Source organism: Balearica regulorum, chromosome 2, assembly GCF_011004875.1.
Source record: "Balearica regulorum gibbericeps isolate bBalReg1 chromosome 2, bBalReg1.pri, whole genome shotgun sequence".
NCBI lineage: Eukaryota > Metazoa > Chordata > Aves > Gruiformes > Gruidae > Balearica > Balearica regulorum.
Window position 1 is genome coordinate 144,432,245 of NC_046185.1, and position 19,721 is coordinate 144,451,965.

The 19,721-nt window shown below is 39.5% G+C and overlaps 1 protein-coding gene across 2 annotated transcripts; it reads right to left on the reverse strand.

Annotated features, from left to right (window-relative positions):
• Positions 1-764: 764 nt before the first annotated feature.
• Positions 765-18,951, reverse strand: DBF4 (DBF4-CDC7 kinase regulatory subunit). 2 transcript variants are annotated; one of them, XM_075746247.1, is made up of 13 exons: positions 18,767-18,951; positions 18,484-18,598; positions 16,572-16,750; positions 14,481-14,675; positions 13,231-13,281; positions 12,675-12,744; positions 12,461-12,537; positions 10,881-10,911; positions 10,549-10,591; positions 8,638-8,769; positions 5,862-5,976; positions 5,419-5,543; positions 765-1,990 (listed from the first exon to the last, which is right to left on the reverse strand). In XM_075746247.1, exons 2-13 carry the CDS (start codon positions 18,527-18,529, stop codon positions 1,117-1,119), a joined length of 1,938 nt encoding a protein of 645 aa, XP_075602362.1. In that variant the 5' UTR covers positions 18,530-18,598; positions 18,767-18,951; the 3' UTR covers positions 765-1,116. The 2 variants fall into 2 exon arrangements, with proteins under 2 accessions (XP_075602362.1, XP_075602360.1); XM_075746245.1 differs by having other exon boundaries at positions 18,484-18,575; positions 18,759-18,890.
• Between the last annotated feature and the right edge of the window lie 770 nt (positions 18,952-19,721).

Consider the following 19,721-nt stretch of genomic DNA (forward strand, 5'->3'; position numbering starts at 1 on the left):
CCTCCTGTAATTCTGTACTCATGCCCTGCACTGATTTACAGATATGGCAATTCTGAAAGAGATTAGCTCTGGTAAAGATCCAAAGTATTAAAAAAAAAAGTCTTCCCAACTCTCACTTGTCTCTGCCTCCAAGTAAGCTAGTCAGACAGGCTGGCTGCTCTGAAAGAAAAATCAGACAAGTGAGCTGAGTCAATCAGAAAGTTATTGGCTGTTTTGTTGTCGTCACTGCTGCTGTTGTTGTGTTTATTTTAAAGAAAAAAATAAAGTATACATCTACTGCTTTCCTATTGGCCAAAATACACAATACAGCTACAGTTTTAGTCTAAACATAAATTATGTCAGAGTAGCAAAAAAAAAAAAAACCCGACCAACCATGCTTTCCTAATTCTGTTTCTTTGTGATCACATAGGTTCCCTGAGACAATTTCAGCAGAATAAACATTAGGAAAGCAAGTGACTTTTTCTGCATTCTCTAATAAAGCAGAAGGAATAGGAAGGGAAGCAACCAAATCTCCATAAAACATCAGTAGTCTGTAAGTAATGGACTGCTTTATTTACAATGGAACATCCAGTTATTTATAATGTGGTTATTTAGAATGTACTATAATCACTGATTTTAGAAAATTATTCTATCCAAATGCAGCTACATCATGCTTATTGGTTTTGCCTAGCAATTAATTTAACCCCAGATCTGGGGTCAGAACCTTTTACTAGCTGTAATAAAGCAGTACCTTTTAACAAAACAACCCAAACAAAAAACCCAAAAGAAAACACACCTTAGTTTTATTTTTCATATTTACATATACAGAAGTTTTTGCATTAAAAAACTTGAAAACCAAACCATCTGTACATATAATACAGCAATTAAAGTTTCCATGAATAAAATCTTAAATTTGCAAATTGATTTGAAAATAATTAAATAAAGCAGCATTAAAATCCAACAAATGGGGAGGAGGATGAAGAGGAAAATAGCGACCACATAACGTTTGCATTCTGCCCTTCCTATGTATCTTTTATGCTAGTTGAACCTTTGTTCTCAGTGTAACCTCAAAAACCCCCAAATTCTGAGTTTATTTCACTTGCCTGCAATAATTCCAGTAGGGCCTGCACTGGTGAGCTACAGTAACTTCTCTTCAGGAACAGACAGTCCATCTGTATACTTTACGCATAACTCCATATTCTGTTTCCGGGTTTCCCTCTTATTTTTTCCCAAGTAAAGCTTCACTTTTCTGTGCAGCTTTCCAGATGGTGAACTATGTGCACTGCTGGCAGCCGATTCATTAAGTTCTTTGTTTATAGCAGTATCAGATACCTCAGCCTCCAGAGCTACATTGTGCTGCATCTGTTGATGATTATCACATAAATCACGATGTTTCTTGACAAACGTAGGATTGGCATCTGTTTTTTTCAAACACTTTGCTGGTAGAACTACTGCATTATTTAATTTTCGTTTTGGCTGTAACAGGTTTTTGTCTTTTTCACTAAAATCTGTAACTCGAATATGAGAATATAAAGTACACACATCTTCCTGAAAAAACTGTAAATTCTTGTTATTTACTTCTGGTTCCAGTATTTCTTTACTGAATGGCTCATAAGCTTGAGACAAGTTCTCAGTGTATGCTTTGTCATCTTTCTGAGGAGGTGATTCTATGAAAATTGATGATACAATAGTCTCTCTTAAGTTTGCAGCACAGGAGCAATCAGTTTTAATATTTTCATCATTATTTATGAACTTACTTTTCAGTTCTGAAGGTTGTGACAGGTGACAATAAAGAACTGAACAGAGAGATCCAGAAACAGGGGTAGGTATTGGCACAGAATTTGGTTGTACTTCTGCAGGCTGGCGATCCAGTTTGAGCGCCCGCATTGCGGTATCCTTCCATGAGTAGCTTTTCAATGAAATGCGTTGCTTTTTCAGTCGTTCTTTCAGCTCATCTGGTCTAGTTATCTTTCCAATAATAGGAGAAAAATATCCTGTACTACATTTTGTCCTACAATGAAATTGTTTAACAGAATTAACAAACACTTGAAAGAGACATGAGTAACATAACTCCATATGCAACTGATTCTAGAAAAGCAACCAAACTGACAAAGAAATTTTTGTTTTTACATTTAAAAGATGTATTTAGGGTAGCAACACACTATTCCTACAGGAACACAGGAGTGCCTTATAGTTGAATTTGATGTTTTCTTGATTTCTACAGCTCATAAAATTGTTTTAAAAATACATGAAGTAAGCAGTCTAGTATTTCAGTAAATCTCAATTCACAGTGGTATTAAGAACAAAAGAAGTTAATGAATATAATGCAATGACTATAATTACAAATATTCTACAATATATACACACAAAATTAGCATATAGATGCTTTTCTTGACATAGTGTTTCAAACCTAACCACTCTTAGTATTTTTAAATCACAAAAGTAATAGAGGCTTGCCTTCATTAGGCTATCAGTTGTTTGACTCTATTTGCATTTCCTTTGATTTCACTAAGTGTATCTTTATTTCTTCAGTATTTTTTTTAATAAAAAATGAGTTATTCCTGACTCATTTGCAAACAAACCAGAGCAATTTTGAATTGAGCTACTGTTCAAAGTAATGAAGACACTGGCTTCATGTCTTGGACTGCAGGCAGAAGTCCTTCTCTCCCATTTAAGATTTGGAGCCACGAAGAAGAAAGGAAAATCTGCTTTCTTTGTCCAGCAAAGGCAGGACAGAAGCTAGGAGGCTTAGAGTATAGATAGGAAGATCTAGATTAGGCTAGGAAAAGTTTTTCAACATCTAAGGAGATCAGACTGACCAAGTGTGTTGGTTTTGCATGGCAAGGTTTTGGTAGTGGGGGGGGGCTACAGGGGTGGCTTCTGTGAGAAGCTGCTAGAAGCTTCCCCTGTGTCTGATAGAGCCAATGCCAGCCGGCTCCAAGACGGACCCACCGCTGGCCAAGGCCAAGCCAATCAACGCCTCTGTGATAACATATTTAAGAAGGAGAAAAACAGCTAGAGAGAGCTTTTGCAGCCAGAGAGAGGAGTGAGAAGGTCTAAGAAACTCTGCAGACACCGAAGTCAGTGCAGAAGGAGGGGCAGGAGGTGCTTCAGGCGCCGGAGCAGAGATCCCCCTGCAGCCCGTGGTGAAGACCATGGTGAAGCAGGCTGTCCCCCTGCAGCCCATGGAGGGAGGATGAGGGGGTGTAGAGATTCCACCTGCAGCCCGTGGAGGACCCCACGCCGGAGCAGGTGGAGACACCTGAAGGAGGCTGTGGCCCCGTGGGAAGCCCGCGCTGGAGCAAGCTCCTGGCAGGACCTGTGGACCCGTGGAGAGAGGAGCCCACGTCAGAGCAGGTTTGCTGACAGGACTTGTGACCCCGTGGGGGACCCCACACTGGAGCAGTTTGCTCCTGAAGGTCTGCACGCCGTGGAGGAGACTCACGTTGGAGAAGGTCGTGAAGGACTGTCTCCCGTGAGAGGGACCCCACGCTGGAGCGGGGGAACGATGAGTCCTCCCCCTGAGGATGAAGAAGCGGCAGAAACACCGCGTGAGGAACTGACCGTAACCCCCACTCCCCGTCCCCCTGTGCCACTGAGGGGGGGCGGAGGTTGAAGCCGGGAGTGAAGTTGAGCCCGGGAAGATGGGAGGGGTGGGGGGAGGTGTTTTTAAGATTTGGTTTTATTTCTCATTCCTCTACTCTGTTTTGCTTAGTAATAAATAAGATGAATTCCCTCTCTAAGTTCGGTCTGTTTTGCTCGTGATGATAATTAGAGAATGATCTCTCCTTGTCCTTATCTCGACCCGTAAGTTTTTTTTTCCATTGTACCTTTTCTCCCCTGTCTAATGAAACAGGGGAGTGATAGAGCGGCTCTGGTGGGCACCTGGCCCTCAGCCAGGGCTAACCCACCACACCAAGGAAGATATTATTTCCTTTTTTTAGGCTACTAAGAATGTCAGAAAGTTTTTAGAGCAAGATGTCCAGACATTGCTGTCCTTCTGTGAGCAGTATTTTAGCACAGTAGATCTTGCTTTTCTGAAGCTGAAGGATAGATAAGACAACTTTTGGCAATTCCTGTCAGCCCCATTTTCCTGTGATGTTCACTTTTAAAGTTTGGAGTTTTTCTCCTAACTTCTGCTTTATAGAACTGATTTGTCAGGTACAACTGTATTACAAGTTTCAGTGATTTCAGACTGAAAAATAATTTATTCTGTATCAGATTCAGAATTTCAGATCTCAGTATCTTTATGGTCAAGTCTGTGGTGGGATGACCCTGGCTGGGGGCCAGATGCCCACCAGAACTGCTCTTTCACTCCCCTCCTTCACTAGACAGGGGAGAAAAAGTATAATGAAAAACTTGTGGGTCAAGATAAGGACAGGGAGAGATCACTCACTAATTATTTTCATGTGCAAAACAGACTGAACTTAAAGAGGGAATTCATCTAATTTATTACCAAGCAAAACAGAGTAGAGGAATGAGAAATAAAATCAACTCTCAAAACACCTCCCCCCACCCCTCCCATCTTCCCGGGCTCAACTTCACTCCCGGCTTCAACCTCCGCCCCCCCCGGCGGCACAAGGGGACAGGGAATGGGGGCTACAGTCAGTTGATCACATGTTATTTCTGCCGCTTCTTCATCCTCAGGGGGAGGACTGCTCTCATCGTTCCCCTGCTCCAGCATGGAGTCCCTCTCACGGGCAACAGTCCTTCACAAACTGCTCCAATGTGAGTCTCTCCCGGGGGCTACAGTCCTTCATGAACTGCTCCAGCGTGGTCTCTCCCACAGGGTGCAGACCTTCAGGAGCAGACTGCTCCAGTGTGGGTCCCCCATGGGGTCGCAAGTCCTGTCAGCAAACCTGCTCTGGCGTGGGCTCCTCTCTCCACAGGTCCACAGGTCCTGCCAGGAGCTTGCTCCAGCACGGGCTTCCCACGGGGCCACAGCCTCCTTCAGGTGCCTCCACCTGCTCCAGAGTGGGGTCCTCCACCGGCTGCAGGTGGAATCTCTACACCCCCTCATCCTCCCTCCATGGGCTGCAGGGGGACAGCCTGCTTCACCATGGTCTTCACCACAGGCTGCAGGGGGATCTCTGCTCCTGTGCCTGGAGCACCTCCTGCCCCTCCTTCTGCACTGACTTCGGTGTCTGCAGAGTTTCTTAGACCTTCTCACTCCTCTCTCTGGCTGCAAAAGCTCTCCCTAACTTGTTTTTTTCCTTCTTAAATATGATATCACAGAGGTGCCGATTGGCTTGGCCTTGGCCAGCGGTGGGTCCGTCTTGGAGCCGGCTGGCATTGGCTCTATCAGACACTGGGGAAGCTTCTAGCAGCTTCTCACAGAAGCCACCCCTGTAGCCCCCCCCACTACCAAAACCTTGCCACGCAAACCCAATACAATGTCTTAACCCACAGGGTCTTTAAAACTTAGAACATGTAACTTACCTTTTTATTTTTTTTGCATCATCTTTGTATTCGACAAACTCGTAAACAAACTTTGAGATGATATCATCAACAACTTGATACTGCGTGCTTTGTGCAAAATTTTGGTGCTGTTCACTTTCAAGATGCTGGAATTAAAGAAAAAAAATGAAACAAATCTAATACTACAGATATGAATATACAAGTTAACAGTATGATATGGAGCAGTAAGTAAATGTCATTAATTTATTACCAGTGTCTGAGACATGATCTATTAGTGCTTTCTGCTACCATGTATAGGGGCAGCAATGAAGAATTAAAACCTATAAGGGAAAAAAATACCCACTTGCTGCTTTTTAGGAGATAGATTCAGAAAATCTTACATTAAACTAGCAAGTAGAAACCATTGTTGATATTACACTTAGAGATATGACTGTAGCAAAGCATAAACTTGACATGTCACATACAGTTCGCAGATCTTCATATTTCTTCCCACAACATTCACAATATCCTCTCTTCTTTTTGTCCTTCTGAGGGAGCTGAACAGAAGTTCCACAGTCCTTGTCACTATTTATTTTGTTTCTGTTAACAGAAGAGATATGTTAATGAGTCTCAAATACGGAGCTGAGCTCTATACTTGCCTTTCACAGTATGTTCGTTCTTATTCACTTAATTGGAAAAAAAAAAAAAGAAGATTTATTTACCCTCAAACTATTTACATTATGTTAGCCAATATTTAGAAAAAACAAGTCAAAAATTATGTATTAATTAACAAAAATATTTACTGTAACAAGACAGGCAAACCTTGTGGAACTATACGTAAGCATAAAACATCCAGGTTAGCACAGATGTACTACCATCACTGACTCAAAATAAACAATGCAAAATCGCCAAACAAAAAAACTCCTCAACAAATCAAGGGATATATTGAAATCTCTGTGTATAGCTGATAAAAGAAAAGGAGATTCGATAAAATCAAAACTAGAAAAAAAGAAAAAAAGTCTTCTGACATCTCATCAGCTGTATTTTTGATGCCAAGGAACACGCAGCAAAAACACTTGTCTAACAGATGACCTCTCAATTCTTTGGTAAAAGTAAAGAACAGTCATATTTGTTGGTTATACGTAGCTTTTGAATATGCTGACTAAATGCGATTTTCTCCTGTTTCTCTAGGTACAGGCTAAGTGGAAATAAGAGGAAATGAATCTCAAGTTCTTCATGGAGATTAAAACACGAATAGGTTTTCAATAGCTGCTCCATGACCTTCAGAGTCCTCAGCTGGGGAGAGCTACTGTTTGCTGCAATTCACTATTAAACTACCTAAGGATGATATGCTAGTGGTACAGCAAAACCATCAATCTCTACTTCCCTTTTACTTCAGAGGAATAGTGCCATCTCCCTGTCTAGCCAAAAATCATTCTGACACACTTTACCAAGTATCTGCATAGATGTAAGCTCAGGACTTTACATCAAAAAACCTGTCCTGAAAAATCTGACTTACAAAGCATAGCAATGTATCGCTCAGCATAGTAAGTGTACATTGCTTTCAACAATCACTTTCAATCAACAAGTCTAAATTGGCAACACTTGCCCCAGCATTTGTTGGGTTCCACAGGATAGGTTCCACATCTGTGTACTTTTGCTATTACACTAGCCTTTTCACCTTCCCTCTTTAGAACTGTAAAAATGACAGAGAACCAGTAAAGCAGGATATAACCAAAGGCATTTATCATCTGAAGATTGAATAATGTCTGCAGGTCTTGCCTGATGCAGAAGCAAGTCAAACTGACAACAACTTCAACAAGCTTTTCTCCCAGATAAAGATAAAATAAGTGAGCACTCCCCTTTCTCTCTCCTGAAACTGACACTCCTCACATTTACCTGCTGAGTATGAAATAATCTCCCACCTAAGTATCTCTTTGGCATGCGTCAAACCTGAAAGACTATATAAGAATATTAATTCAAACCATTCTCCTGAAGTTTTCAAATATATCATACTCCTTAATCCATATAAATGAAAAGAATATTTCCTTTTTTTTTTTCCCTTTTTTTCCTTTTTATTTAAATGCTTTAAAAAAAATGGGCTTAACTCCCTCTAAAAAGACATCATCATAGACTGCCTTATTATTGCAAGGGTTACTGCTGTATTACAGTTGCTTTGCTTTTTCATGCTGCTACATTCATTGCAAATAAAAATATAAATAATCATGGTAACATCAACTCAAAACCTCCAACAATATAGTAATGGTGAAGACTGAATAGAACCTGAACAGTGGAGAAGCTATTTTAGAAAGAAAACAAGTATCAAACCTAAATAAGTCTTAGAACCCGAGGACAGAAAAGCAGCAGAAGTTACTAGATACAGAGAGTTGCACATATAGAAAAGCTACCTTTCACCCAAATATCTCTAGTCTCTCACGTGAATCAATTTTAGAAGTCAATGAAAGAATCATTAATACTCCAGATATGCTAGGTAGAAGAAATTCAAAACAATAGTTTCATTCACCAAAAAAAAAAAAAAAGCCCAACAAACAAAACCGATAATTAAGACTCCTAAGTAGTTTCAAATCATAAAGTTGATTTACTAGAAGTCCTAGCTGCATCTGGAGTGCTCAAATAGAGCCTGAATGTCAAAATGTATCATACAAACACCCGCTGTAAGACCAACTGCAATTCTACTGAGCAGTTGGCATCCACTTTTCAACTCTGAAGAGTTGAAGCACTATTTACAGAGTCTAATTTTTATAAATTAGACTTTATCAACAATGCGCACTCTCTACCAACAATGATTTTCCACTATGACTGAATATCACTGTTTCAAAAATTTTTAACTGCCTACTTCAGCATTATACTGACAAATATAAAAAGAAGTCTTAAGAAATCCACTTCCTGTAAAATACTTACTGGATGGCATCCAGGATGAGGACAAAGAAGAAACCAGTGGCAGAAAGGAAAAAAATATCTTATGCTGACCCACAGTGATAGGAGAAGGCTGCATTTTTGGATGTATGCATCTGTATGTCCAAAAAAAGGACTAAAGACAGGATAAAGAGGGTACAGAAAGACAGACAGACACCAATAGTTACAGTGCAGCAAATACATCAGCTGAGACATGGCTATTAGTATTAAATATCACACAAAAATAGAAGCAGAGCAATTATTTTAGAAAACAATTACTTTAGAAGTATTTCAGAGAACGGCCCTTTCCTCTATCCACATCTCAATAACAAAGTTTCAACAAACCTTTGCTTAGACTGAGTTTGCTTTTGACCAGAAGGATGCCTCTTATCCACTTCAAATGGACTATACGGTTTTGGAACACAGTAGTTCAGAACTGGAAAACTGGGTAACTGCAGATAAAATGGTCGGTAGTGGCTGTATTAGACAAAACAAGCACATTAGAACCATCAGAAATGGAAAAGGGAGTTTATAGCACAGATTAGAGTCAGGTCAAAAATCTTGAAAAAGCGTTTCTCTCTTACATCTAATGTACACAGAATGCCAAGCAGATAAATATCCTAGAATACATCATTCCTTCCTATAAACTTCTCAAAGTAGATTTGCCTTGAGTTTCCATAGCTGTCTTACACATTCCCTGGCGTATGGCTTTCATGCCCATTTATTGTTGAGCATTGGGTAACCAGTAAGAACAATTTAGATGATGGTGCATCTGTGTTCCTGAGAAGTAGCTATAGCAGTTCCTAACATCCAATGCATTAATTTTTTTTTTCCATTTTACCATTTTCTTCCTTTTTGACAAGTTTTAATCAATTCACCATTCAAAATATAAAAACTGACCTTTTCATTTTCCAGAAAGATCATTTTTCCTGTACAGTATTGTATTTAAAAAGATATCAGAACTAGCAACTGTACCATTGCTCTGAATATATTAATATTGTTTAAAATAGGGCATGCCAGAAGTTCACATACTGAATCATTTGACTGAAATGCTGATGCCAGAGTTCAGTCTCATTTTTTCCCCACATTACTATTATAAGCTACCCAGGCAGAAGAAAAAGAGGAAATCTGGAAAACATAATAGGGACAGCTAAGCATCTTGTTCTGCTTCTGAACTGTTACTTATGTTGTATAAACATCAAAAAACATTGTTTATATTACTTAAACATTTAAGTGTTTCAGGTGTTTGGTACACAACTACATTCAGAAGCCAAATTCATACATATTTATATGCGAATTTCTTGTACTTATAACCGTGTTTGTTCAATTCTCCCCACTACCCTCACGTCCCTCCTACCTATTACATCAACTCATAGTGTAAGACCAGGATCAGATCTCTTTTTTTTTTTTAATTCATGAAAGTGTCAAAGAAATCAGGCCAAAGAATTTGGAGCTTATAAACACCATCATAAAGCAGAAGTTAGTTAAGAATATAAAAGTGCAAAACATGCTGTGCAGAACTGCACTTTTTTATAATTCATTGTTCTCTCAACTTCTGGCAAACTGGTATTTCCTTACACAACCAGGTCTGATCAATTACAGTACCAGAAAGATGTGAAAATTTTAAAGGCCAAAAATATCAGATTTCATGGTACTGTGGATATTGAAATCAGATTAATAGCTTTTTTTTCCTTTTAAAAAGAAATGATTGAACAGGAAATTAAACCTAATTTCAAGGGATGACTTTAACTATAATGACTTCCCTTTCCTTACATCTAAACAGTCTCTGCAGGAGCTGAACATTATTGAGTTGGGACTACAGGACTGGAATTTAGCATACAAAGTTTTATTGGCCTTTTGGGCTATAGGATTTGGATCTAGGAAAAGATACCAAGGTTCAAAGCTCCCAAGCTTCCTCTTCATTCATATGGCCCTTGGCAGAAAGTAACCCAATGAACCCACTCTCATGGTCTACAAACTGGAGGTACATGTTAACTTTCCACTTCCATTACCTTTTGCAAATATTCCTTACTATACTACTACCTGCTCAATCTCATTCAGTGGCTACCCAAGTTACCTATCCAGAGCATGCAGAGATGAAAATTCTGTATCTTGTTATGACAGTATACCTGGCACCTAAAGTCAGGAAGTGGAAGGAAATTGAAATCTGAAGGCCACTTCCTCACAGCATACCAAATGTTTCTGAATTACTCAGTTTCAGAACCATGTTATTGAATGCATGAAGAGAACACTTACCGACTTCTATCTTCCACCTTGACAAATGGATTTTTCAATTTACCTGTTCAAGGAGCAGAAAAGGCAATTAAGAGAACAAAACTTTTCTTCATTCAGCAAGTTACTCCAGTGGCTGAATAAATAAATGAATAAATAAGCAGACATTATTTTAGAACTCATTATGTACATGTTTTGACAAACTCTTGATTTTCATGAAGTTCTTCTACATGCTTTTCTTAGACATACAAATTAGAATACAGCAGCACACTTGACCAGAAGAGAGCTGTAGTACATTTTTAAGTGTTCAGAACATAAGGCAAAACAAAACACTCTACAAATATTGAAATACTTACTTCTTGACTTTGGAGCAGTAACTTGTTTTCCCTGTTGAAAAAAAAAGATAGAAAGCATAAAATCCCTGTGAATATAAGTCTGCATTTTATTAAAGATTTAGCTGTAGCCAATTTTAAGTTATAAGAGTCTCCCTGTGTTAATCTTGACTTCATAGACAGTCATGATAAATTTTGCAGAAAACTAAGCTCATTAATACTTTAGAAATAGGGTGACATGCTTCACAAAGAAATAGTTATTTTTATACCGCAAAAATGCATTCTCCTTGAGATGTTTCCATTTCTTTTTCCTAAAACCAAAATCAAACAGAAAACCCACACAGGTAAATTTGTTCACTTTCTCTCTCTCTTCCCCCAAAATACGTCGCCATGGTTGAAAGTTGATTCTTAAATACGGATAACATTTTTACAATGCTGTATAAATGCTAATAAACAACGAGCTGTAAAATGCCACCAAAAACTGCAAATAGCAACATTCTCCAGTTAAAACAATTCTTCTCATTTGAATGGATTTACACAGGTTGGGGTTTTTTTTGGTTTTTGTTTGGTTTTTGGTTGTTGGTGGGGTTTTTTTAGCAATGAAGATTAAAATTAAAAGGAGTATTTCGTCTTCAGTAATGAGTAAAGTCTACATTCAAGCAACAGCTGTTAGCTGTAATTGATTCTGGTAAAGATACAAAGTCATATATTATACTACTTGCAAAAAAACCCCACCCTGCTATCTATGAACACTGATACACTGATGATTTAGCAGAGAATTTCATGTGGCCTCAATAATTAGCCCATATTGCATTCCAAAACAACATAACATACACTAGATGGTACGTTTCCATTTACTTACCACAGACCCCTGCCTAGAATAGGTAATTGTACAATTTTACATGTTTACATTACAGAGCAACTGCAGACGGAATGCACAAGCGGCTGAAACAGTTTCAGTGTCTCACTCTATCATACACTAAAATCCGGAGAAATTGGGATTTTTACATGCCAACTACACATTATTGGCAGAATAGCTCAAAGATGTGTTATACAGGTTCTTTAGAAGACCAGGACGGAAAAGATGCAGAGTTCAGCAACTGACACAGATTCCTTAGAGACAGCTTCTTCAGGAAATGTAACCGATTGTTCAAAATGGTCCATCAAAAGGAAAGGGTTTCTAATCACTGTGTCATAGGGAAAACTATACAAGGCAACTTAACCACAGTTTACATCATACTAAAACCAAGCTACATTTTTTTTTAAATTATTTATTATTTTTGAGGCAGGCAAAATGGAAATTTCAGACAGTTCAGTACTTCCAATTGTTAGATAGCCTTTGCAAGAGCAAAGGTCTACACATTATTTAATCAATGCTACTATGGAATTTACTTTTGAATAATGCTGAAATGTATAGCTAATACTTTCTGTTTTTCAAAGATGGTTTTAAATTCATAAAACATACTGGTCTGTGAAAAATTGAATATGAGCAAGGTTTTATTAAAATAAAATCTGTAAGCTTCACAGTAGGCAGTATTTAGTAGACCTATGTTTTCTCAGTTAATGGAACAAATGACGTTTTCACAAATGGCAGAGCCACTTACCACATCTTTAAAAGAACTGCCTGCTCTCTTGAATAGGTAGAGCTCCTTTTTCTTTTGTTCAATGTAATTCTTAACATCTGGCAAAAAGAGGGAGAATTATACTCAGCTGAGTTTATTTTTGTATGAAGTAATTTGTCATTTTTAATATTTAGACTTCATCAACAGAATAAATGTACAAGTGCAACATAGGCTTCATCAAACAAAAAATATTTACCATCAATATGAAGTATCTTCACTCCCCAACTCAAAGCATTGGACAGTATACTACCAGAGGGGATTAAGTCCTGCAAACAATAAATTATATTAATAATTTTAAGCAATATATTGTAGATTATGTAAAATAATTAGAAATATATTACAATATGTAGTATGAAAGCTGAGATCAAAGTGCAGATGCTTTGCTTCTTGCCAGAAGACTATGGCTGTCCTCCACTGACTGTTGTATCTCTGTGTCACAGCGCTTCACTATCAAAAGATTATATTTAACATTTCATAAAGCCAGAACTGTTCTCTACTGCCACATTTTATAGTGACTAAAATTTGAAGACAGTGAATTCATACATTAACTTCACGAGCACCTCTCAAATGCTAGCTATATTAGCAATCCTGATAAATTATAATTCTGGTCATAAGACTCCACAGACTTTCAATTCTTGAAGAAGTATCCAGAAAGCATGACCTGACAGTTTTACCACTCTTACTACTGCTTGTTTTCTAGAAGAGGAAAACCCAAGTTTCTCAAGCATGAATTTATTGATTACTTGGCTTACCTGTTCTTTGATTGCTTTTTCAACTAAGGATTTTCCTCTGCTCAAACGTACCTATATTAAAACAGAAACACATTTGTAGCAAGTTAGAACTCATTTCAAAAAAACAAAATGTAAGACAATTTACATTATTGTTAACAAATAAGAATTTTAGCTATGATAGTCTCCTTTTTTTTTTACTGTACTGCTAGTTTTCATTAATTCACATCTTCCCCATAAGGTTAGGGTTGATACAGGGTGGGGGGAAGGAGGAGGAGGAGGGAAAACCCAACAAAAAACAAGTAGTTATTTTCAGCCAAAGCAGGTCACCACACGGCCGAAGCAATGTTAGTGCTGGAACAACAAAGATGGTGGGAATAAGCAGCCAGTGGCACATGCCAAAAAATTAGGTATCATAAGCTGGACTTGTGCCAAATTAAGCTAACAGCCATGAATATAATCATAGCCTCCATTTTATCCCCATCTTTTCTATAACTAGTGCATTTCTGTTTGTACTGTATGCTGTTTGTTCATAATAAGCATACCTTTACCTATCCAGGTTATTTGAAAAATGAGGTGATCTCACCTATGCAATGCAAAGACCAGCCCACAGACTTGCTCAATGTCATGTTTCTAAGTAACACATATATAGTACAGCTAATTGTTTCCAAAGGTATTTTGAACAGGCACAAGACTTGCCCATGTAAGAAACTCCATGTAAACCTGCACAAATTCAGATACTGTTGCAATTAACGTGACCCTAAGAGCTCAGAAAAACTTAATATTCATAATGTTCGATTTTTATTATTTCCCTGAACTACTATCAGAGTGCTCCTGTAGATATCTGCATTAACAACATGACAGCAGCCAGATATTAATAGGCTGTGTTGCTAAAGTGACAGAAACCACTGGATGCCATTGCAAGCCTATCCATACTGACCCAGCTGTCAAACATAACAATGTCAATGTTATAAGTCAGACATACTATATTAGAACAGATTTTAGTGTAGTGTAGTCTGCTAATTTGTAGAAAAGGCTCCTTTTTTGAATTAGTTTTTGAAACTTTGCTTGATTAGTTTGAGTCAGGTCAGACTAACTTGTTAAACCTAACTAGTTTAAAAGTATGTTTGACCTGTAAAAAAAACCCGAAAAAACCCCAACCTTATTCACCCAAGGAACTGTTGCCATCTTTAAGAAAGAAAATAGGAGAAAAACTGTAAGAGCATATCCCATGGGTTGTACCCAATTTGCAGTATTATTACCAAGAAACTTACTGTATCTACTATCTTAAATGAACTTCCATCATGTCGATCTTTTTGGTTGCTAGGATGAAGTGAACTATTTCCTCCATTACGTGCAGATTCTGGGCTAGGAACAGGAGAAATCTGACCAAGAGTTGGTGCAAATTTTGCTTCCTTTTTATTAGACACCAGATAGCTGATATCTTTACTAAGAAAACTCTCCACTCTCTAAATATAAAGATAAAAAGCAAGTAATTATTTCAGGACAATAAATCAGTAACTCAATTTTACATTGTATAAAGAAAAGTGACAAAACTTCTAGAATAATTAAGTTCAGAAACATTGAATTAATGAGGCGGTATTTTCTAAAGATCTGGATGACAATTATAACTGAGCTGTAGTAGCATCTTACCAGTCACAAATTTCAATTTTAATTTCTTAATTTTGAAATCTCTATCAAGAGAGCTTTGTTTTGATTATTATCATTCTTTGAACTGTCTAGCTTAATACTTTCCAAATAGAAGAATTCAAATACTGCATTGAGAAGGAAAATCATGGTTTATAGAAATTTATATAACAGAAATTACATAGAAGTGTTCAGCTAAACTTAAAGGCATGTATATGCAAACATAATTTACAGCTTGCAAGAAGCTACAAATTCATTTGAGTTTAGAACCAGCAGAAAAGAATAAAATTTCAGGATAGTTACCATGTTTCACACCTACAGTATTTATAACACTTCTCAAAAAAATATAGAAGACTTTAGTAGATTCATAGTATTTTCATACTCAGCAAGACAAAATAGGTGGTTATCCTATGCCTATTCTCTTCCATTTTGCTCCTTCAGTCTTCCATTACCAACTGTCGTGATTATCAAATCTATTTGCCTTATTATTTCTCGCCAATTTACATAGCTTAAAATGTTTTGTCTTCTCCACTCATCAGTATGGAAAGCACAAATTGCACAGGCAGCAAGCTTCAAACTGTGCCTTCCAATTCTGTTCTTTGTACTTTTTATAGAAATGGGACATACAGAAAGGCATCTTTGAGCGCACTCCACACAAGTAACAAAGAATCACATGTGGTAGTTGAACTTGAGGGCATTGGGCACTTCAGATTTAGGCATACACTCCTCAGAATGCAACAGAAAAACTTCCTTTTCAGTCTTTGATTTGCAATCTTACCTTTCAAACATGAATTCCTAAAATTCAGTTTTAGAGAGAAAGACAAAAGATAGTATGCACTCATTTAATGCTAAATGTAAAGAGATGTATTTAACTTGAAACCATTACTGCTATTGCTTGCCTCTACTATAATTTCAGACAGTATCTTGATTTACAAGAGTCAACTTCATAAAACTGCTCAGCGCTCCTCTGACGTCAAAGAAGTACTGCCAAAGCAACGTTCAGAATAGCTAGCAATTTAAGCAGATCCCTTTTGCTTCTGTGGTTAAAGGGTATTTAACTGCAAAGAGTCCTCTACACTAATTCAACATATTCAACTTTAAAGTGGACCAAGCAATTACATTGCTTCTTTGTTACTGTGATATCCTGGTACTTGCTTGTATCAAAGTGTTTCTTCCATAGGATAGAGAGAATTGGGGGGGGGGGAATATTAAGATGCTTATAAAATTTAAGTAAGAGTATTTAAAAATACTCATTAACATACTCTGTGCACAAAGTACTTACTGAAGGTACTGACTTTTGGTAAGCATATGCAAAACACTTCCTCTGATCCCTTTCAGGTTCAGCTGAATAACTTTAGTTGTAACATGTAAACATGTCAACATAGTCAGAAACAGCAGAAAAAAAAATTACCTCAAACAATAAAACTTATTAAATTTGGATAAAATTTTAAGCAAATGAATAATCAACTGAAAACAAACCTTTAAAACACACTTTTGTTACAATTAGCAAAGCAGCTTCTAGCAAAAAATCCACAAAATAATTTGTTGATAAGCTAATTGTTCGTATTAAACATTACAACAAACATAAAAAAAATAAGATCCTGTCACATATAAACTACAAATAACATCAAAATGCAGTCACAAAGAACATGGAAAAGGCATGCCATATGTGCAGATTTTCTTTTAGTTTCATAGAGGTCCCTTGCACATTAACTTACCCCTCCTAGCTCTTTGAGGTCCTTTCCTACTTTTTCAGAAATCACATTTGATGGAATATCGAGGTAAAACACCTTCCCAGTGAGTGGCTTGTATTTAAGTTTCTCTGTTTTTTCTGTGTCTTTTTTCACATTCTTCAGAGAAGATCTTATCTTTTCTGGTTTTCCTTGCATTCCATCTGCTGCAAAAAGAAAAGTGAATTTAACAGGACTGTGTTGTATGAACTATGTTTATTTTTTTCTTTTCAAAAAGGAAAATCCTTAAATTATGGAAACAGACAAGGCAAGCTTCCATGCAATCAATATAGAACTTTAAAAAAATAGCTATATGTTAAACATGTCAAAAGCAAGACAATAATAATACCACATATAGCCCTTAAAAGTTTCTCCTTAAAAATCATATCCTAAAATGGACTTTGAATTTCAGTTGATATACAATGCCATCAATTTTCTCATCCAGTTTGGCAAGTATTTGCTATCTCCGTACCACAGTATATTCACTATTTGCACAGCCACTGATAATAACAAGAACATCATTTTAGAAGAGAATCTGTCTCTCATTCATCTGAAACAAAAAGGACTCATACAGACTCATTAGAAGAAAAAATGGTTGAAAGTAACTGAAACACCGAAAAGCACAAGACTTAGATCCTACCATTTATCTAAATTTTGAGCACCAATCTGAGATGCAGAAAAACTAAGCTTAAAGTTCCAAACCACTCTAGTTATGACCACTCTTTCTGTCCCAGTGAATTTTACTCTAAAACTAAGAAACCACATACAGCAATTAAACTGTGCTGATGAACCTTCCTGATGCTGAACACGGAATTATCCACACAGGTCTAACTGTTAAACTAGACATTTACATAAGCAAATAATAAAAAAAAAATCAGTCAGGGTGAGAAATAAGCCTCATTTCTCAAGGAAAATCTTAAGAGTGTGGTAGAGTTCTTAGAGAACATCAGCTCAATATTGAGTAGCAAAAAAGGATCAAAAAAATTAAAAATTTCTAAGAAACAGAAAATAAACTGCATAATTATGCCACTTTATAAGTGCAGGACTCTGATACATCTTAAATAAAGCCTGCAAAAGAGTAACAAGGATGATCAAAGGCACAAAGAGTGACCTTATAGATGAAGACTTTGTCAGTCTGTAAAGTAAATTATTTAGGGGAAAAAGAACAAAAATATACAAAATGAAGAAGAACACAGAAAAGCCAAATAGACTATTCCTGTAGAAGGACTTACAGGGCACCAAACAAAACTAGGGAGTGAGGTACAAAATGAAAAACAGGAATTGATTCTCTATGCAACAGGGCAACCCTGTGTAGCTTGTTGCCAAAGAACATTTTGATACCTAGATGTGGTTTCTAGGGGAGACTGCACAAGGAAGAGAAATACTTTGAAGGGTCCTAAATGCACACAAGTGACATGCAACTCATGAAGCTCCTATAGCTAAACATACCTGGAAAGGAGAAAAATATTATTAGGTGAAAATAATTGTACCTTCTCTGTTCTTACACGCTTCCACAGGACTCCATTTACAACCAGTGACAGAGACAGAATCATCCAAGACTTGCGTACCTCTAGTTTTGCATTGTCTTTTCTTCCTCACTGACCGACACCCTACTCCTAATTGCTTCTCTCCTGGAGAAGCTCAAAACAGACAATGAGGGCTGCAGGCCTCTTTCGTGTACAAAACCCAACACGCAAAACAGTCCCTCTGCTCTGTATTCGCCCAGGAAGGCGGCACCAGCACCAGGCCGCGGCTGAACGCGACCCCGCTGACGGTGGGGAAGGCTTTAGCCCCCCGCCATCCCTCAGCCGGGACGCAGCGCCTTCTCCCCGCCATCCCTCAGCCCGGAACCGAGGCGCAAAGCCTTCCCCTCGGGCCATCCCAACGACCCGCCGCTTACGGGGACGCGCTCCTTTGTCGGCGGCCTCCGCAGCGCTCGGTTTCATCTTCCCGCGGAGTCACATCCTTGTCCTCGTCCTCCTCCTCGTCCTCCTCCTCCCCGCCCGCTGGCAGACCTGCAGGGGTTCAGCAGAGCCGCTAAGCTCCCCGGCACGCAGCGGCTCCAAGCCCTCCCCTCCCGCCGCAGCCCGGCCACCCTCCCTGCCGCGCTCCCGGCCCTCTCCGCCGCAGCCGTTGGGGCCACCGCAGGTCTCCGGGCGGTGCCGGGCCGCGCACCCCCTCACCAGGCTTTCCCGCCTCCGCCAGCCCCAGTCCGCCGCGTGGGGCCTCGCTCCTCCTCCTGGAGAGCGGAGCCGCCGTCCGAAGGGCGCCTCGTGCCTCGCCGCGGGCCGCGCTTCACCAACGGTCGGCCCCGGCCGCGCGCACGCGGTAAGGCGCAGGCAGGCGGCGGGAAAGGCGGGGACCGAGCGCCGGGGGTGGGAGGAGGAGCGCGGCGGGGAGGTGTTGGGAGGCGGGGTGAGGGGCGCAGGTCGGCCGCGGGGTCCCTCCCGCGAAGGGGAGGGCGGAAGGGAAAGCAGTGTCTCGGGCAGGCGAGGGCGGGAGGTCAGCCGCCGTTAACTGCGGGGGGCGGGGAGAGGGGCGCCACCCCCCTCCTTCACCACACGTCAGGGGTCGAGGCTTGCCGGTGGGCGCTCTTCTCAGCAGAAATCTTGGGGAAGCGCCTCTCCCTTCCAGCCCCGGCAAGGCGGAGGAATGGCAGGCCCTTCCGCGGAGCAACCGCCGGGTTCAGCCACCTCCCGCAGGCGCCGCCTCCTGCCGGTGCCGGATAGGCCGGGGACTTACCCGGGTTCAGCGCCTCCTGCCCCGGGCGCTGCCTGGCTCAAGGGCAGCTCAGCCGGCTGGCCCAGCGCGGGGCACGGCTCCGCAGCCTGCGGGGGCTCGGGGACTGCGACAGGCGGCTAGGAGCCTGGCTGAGGATGCTCCACGTTTTTATTGCGGAGGGCTTTGCCTCTCTGGTGGTCACAACCCGGTCGCTGCTTATAAACGGATTATATAGGCTATTCTGGAAAGTAGTTTTGTTATAAGTTAAAAATATATTAAAAAATACAACCCCCAAATTAGTAGTTGTCAGCATCTGAGAGGGGAATTTGGTTTATGCCGCTTAATCTTTCTTATCTTATTTGACAGTGAAAATAGCAAAACACAATGCTCCTGTCGAGCAAATAAAAAGCTTAGATC